General features: G+C 41.8%; 1 protein-coding gene across 2 annotated transcripts in view; it reads right to left on the bottom strand.

Moving 5' to 3' along the window:
* Positions 1 to 2747: 2747 nt before the first annotated feature.
* Positions 2748 to 4012, bottom strand: part of LOC138979682 (probable methyltransferase-like protein 24) — a 30599-nt gene continuing 29334 nt past the window's right edge. For both annotated transcript variants that reach the window (XM_070352400.1, XM_070352401.1), the window contains exon 9: positions 2748 to 3333. In XM_070352400.1, the coding sequence (XP_070208501.1) occupies positions 3019 to 3333 (315 nt within the window). In that variant the 3' untranslated portion in view covers positions 2748 to 3018. The remainder of the gene's footprint in view (positions 3334 to 4012) is intronic.

The raw sequence follows: 4012 nt of genomic DNA on the forward strand, positions 1-4012 counted from the left end.
GTTACGCACTCACGGCAAAGCCATTAGGGGAATGTTACCGGGTTTTACTCCGAATTAAAATGACATACACAAGTTTGTGCGTGTTTATGTGGTATCTGCCATCTACACTTGTGGCAGAATGACCGAGGTCTTTTATGTACCACTGTGGTGACACGGCGATGGGACATGGATACTGTCTCAGAGTCTGCACGTAAAGTTGACCCGTGTCCGTCACCTACTAATACGGGAAGAGCATACTAGGAAAAGTTAAAATCTGGAAACAAAGAAAACGGACACATCCATTGCTATAAAAAATATACGTCATTTTAGATTACAGAACACTCCTGTTGGATTATATATAGGAACATGCAGCAAACAAACAAAACAAACAACAAGTTGTAAAAGTCAATCACTTACAAATATGCGACATACCTGCCAAACATATTTGCTTGCAAAGCGAACCCCCCCCCCCCAAAAACAAAAAAAAGTACCGCACATACTTTGCGTCAGCCTTTAAAAATTAACAACACAAGTTGTGACCAATACCTGGCAAAACGTTACATAGCAAAATGCAAAAACACAACTATGATTGGACTAGCAGTTCGAAGTTTCTGTAAAAAGCAGCTGAAGTTGCTTCTCCCATGATAACTGTTTTCCCCGCTAGTCAGCTGCCAGATGTATTCAGTGATTGTTTTATCAAGAAGGTTTCAGATATTCGTTCTGAACTTGATCAGATGGGTGCACATTCTGCTTCCTCCAGTCATGTTGATGTTCCCACTGATTGTTCTTTTCCATCATTTCAGCCAAGCAGTGAAAAAGACCTTAGATCCATTATTCTGAAGTCGAAACCAACAACTTGTCCACTTGATGCCATACCCACACCACTGCTTTTTGAGAATCTTGATGTGTTGTTAGTTGCCAACTCTTACTCAAATTGTCAATGATAGCCTGTTATCTGGTGTTTTTCCATCATTGTTCAAAACTGCACATGTCAAACCACTTCTCAAAAAACCTAGTCTTGATGTCAATATTTTGAAGAACTATCGTCCTGTATCTAATGTATCATTCTTGTCCAAAGTTTTTGAAAAGGTAGTTTTGAAGCAGCTGTTGTCATATGTGAACACCCATGATTTGATCTCGCACTCTCAGTCCGCTTATCGCCCTTCTCACTGTACTGAAACAGCCCTACTTAAAGTAATCGGTGACATTCTGTCTGCTCTGGATGGTGGTGATGTGTCAGTGCTTACTACTTGACCTTTCTGCAGCGTTCGACACGATTGACCATGTCACGCTTCTCCATAGACTTCAGACTCTGTACGGCATCTCCGGTCCACCGCTAGCATGGCTTGAGTCCTATCTCATTGGCAGGACTCAGGCTGTGCTTGTCGATGGCCAGATGTCTGCTCCAGCCCCACTTTCTTTCGGCGTTCCTCAAGGTTCAGTACTCGGTCCCATCCTTTTCATCATGTACACTAAGCCCCTCTCCACACTGATTCAAAACCATTCTGTTTTAAATCAGTCTTTTGCTGATGACACCCAGATGTATAAACCCAGTCCCCCTGCAGAGACACATTCCGCCATTCAGACCATTCAGACATGCATCACTGATGTTAAATCTTGGATGGTCGATAACAAACTTAAGCTAAATGATGATAAGACTGAAGTCTTACTGTGCAAAAAGAAGAACACTTCATTTCCCTCTCCCCAACCTGTTTCTGTTCAAATAGGCAACACCGACATTCTTTTCTCACCATCAGCTAGAAACCTTGGATTCGCCCTTTCATCTGACATGACCCCTAACAAACATATATCTTTAGTCTGTAGAGCAGCTTATTTTTAGCTTTGTAAGATCAGCACCATTCGCCACACACTCTCCTCTCAAACAACTAACACTCTTGTCTGTGCCTTTGTTCTTTCTAAACTTGACTACTGCAACTCTCTTCTCTCTGGCTGTCCTCTGTACCTCCTGCATAAACTACAAAAAGTCCAAAACTCGGCAGCACGCCTCATTCTGAAAGCACGAAAACGAGATCACGCAACACCACTTCTTCACACACTGCACTGGTTACCTATTCAAGCCCGCATTGACAAAAAACTGTCCACCCTCTGCTTTAACTTCTTTTCTGGCTCGTCTCCTGCTTACTTCTCTGAACTCCTCACCGTCTATTCTCCAGCAAGACAACTCCGTGCCTCTTCTGACTGTCGCATCCTCACCATTCCACACACCAAAACCAAAACATACGGACAACGCACTTTTACTTTCTGCGCACCCACACAATGGAATTCTCTCCCCTTGCACATCCGCCACTCTCAGTCACCCCAAGCATTCAAACGAGCGCACCTCTTCAAGAAATACAACCCTGATTTTGTTTTCTCAGTCCATCAGTAGGCTACATGTAGTGTATTTGTTGTTTTAGTGATAATGTGATAATGTATATAAACATCTAGGGCTGTTTTCAGTATTGTTGATAACATGTTCTGTTTGATTAAGGGTATTCAGCTGGTATTTCCTTGTTTTCACTACCTATTTTATTCATGTTTTTATTACTTAGTTAGTGGAAGAATCTGTTGTAATGTATGTTTGATGGTGTATGCTTTTAATTAAGCGTTGCTGACTATGAATGTAGATGTAAATGCTTGTATAACTGTGTTTTAATTTTAAATGTGTCAAGCGCAAAGAGTCCTTTAATATGGTGTGTGTGTCTGTGTGTGTTTGTGTGAGTGTGTGTGTGTGTCTGTGTGATAGTTACTTGCTTTTAACGTTACTGTATGTTCATTTAGTTTTATTGTGTTGGTGTCAACCACAGTATTTCTTAAGTCGAAATAAAAAACATAATAAAAACCGCATTGTATTGTATTGTATTGTATTGTACTGCATAGAACTGCATTCTATTGCATTACATTACATTATAAATTATTGTATTTATTATACTGGATCGTACTGCATTGTATTCTATGCTCTTGCATTCATGATGGCAAGATGACAGGATTACGGGTCACGTGACAGACCTGACACGTGACTAAACCCAAGGAACAAAATCATCGGCTGGGGTGCTGTGGGGCAAAGTGTGTGTTCACATAATAGAGCTCATAACAGCCGGTCCGGTTCACTGTATAGACGTTCGGCATGGGTTCACACATAGGGTTCAGATGAGTGTAATAGCGCCGGAAACCAAGGGCCTCGATTTGCGATAGAATGGGCAGGTTATGGCGAACGTAGTACGCTTCGGAGCCGGGGAGGTGATACTCGATCAAGAGTTGTCGGACTTTGGTTAGCTCCCCTGTCGCCAAGATGTCGGCAAGGGCAGGCCACTCTGAGAGTTCGATGTCCATTTTCAGAATGTCGATCGTCTCCTGGAACAAAAAATAAACAAAAGCAGGTGATTTAATGATGAACACATGGGTGTTCGCATGTGCTAAACTATGGCTACTCTAGTTGCTCGAATTCTGCTACATGAGCAGGACTTTGGTGCTGAATTATTATCGTTCACAATGTGGAGCTTGAGCAGGGCTTTGATGCTAAACTATAGCCAGTCATTGTGTTTGAGCAAGGCTTTGATGCTAAACTATAGCCAGTCATTGTGTTTGAACAGGGCTTAGAGGCTAAACTATAGCCAGTCATTGTGTTTGAACAGGGCTTTGATGCATAACCATAGCCAGTCATTGTGTTTGATCAGGGCTTTGATGCTAAACTATAGCCAGTCATTGTGTTTGAACAGGGCTTTGAGGCTAAACTATAGACAGTCATAGTGTTTGATCAGGGCTTTGATGCTAAACTATAGCCAGTCCTTGTGTTTGAACAGGGCTTAATGGCTAAACTATAGCCAGTCATTGTGTTTGAAAAGGGCTTTGATGCATAACCATAGCCAGTCATTGTGTTTGAACAGAGCTTTGATGGTAAACTATAGCCAGTCATTGTGTTTGAAAAGGGCTTTGAGGCTAAACTATAGCCAGGCATTTTGTTTGAACATGGCTTTGAGGCTAAACTATACACAGTCATTGTGTTTGAACAGGGCTTTGATGCATAACTATA

Source organism: Littorina saxatilis, linkage group LG11, assembly GCF_037325665.1.
Source record: "Littorina saxatilis isolate snail1 linkage group LG11, US_GU_Lsax_2.0, whole genome shotgun sequence".
Lineage (NCBI taxonomy): Eukaryota > Metazoa > Mollusca > Gastropoda > Littorinimorpha > Littorinidae > Littorina > Littorina saxatilis.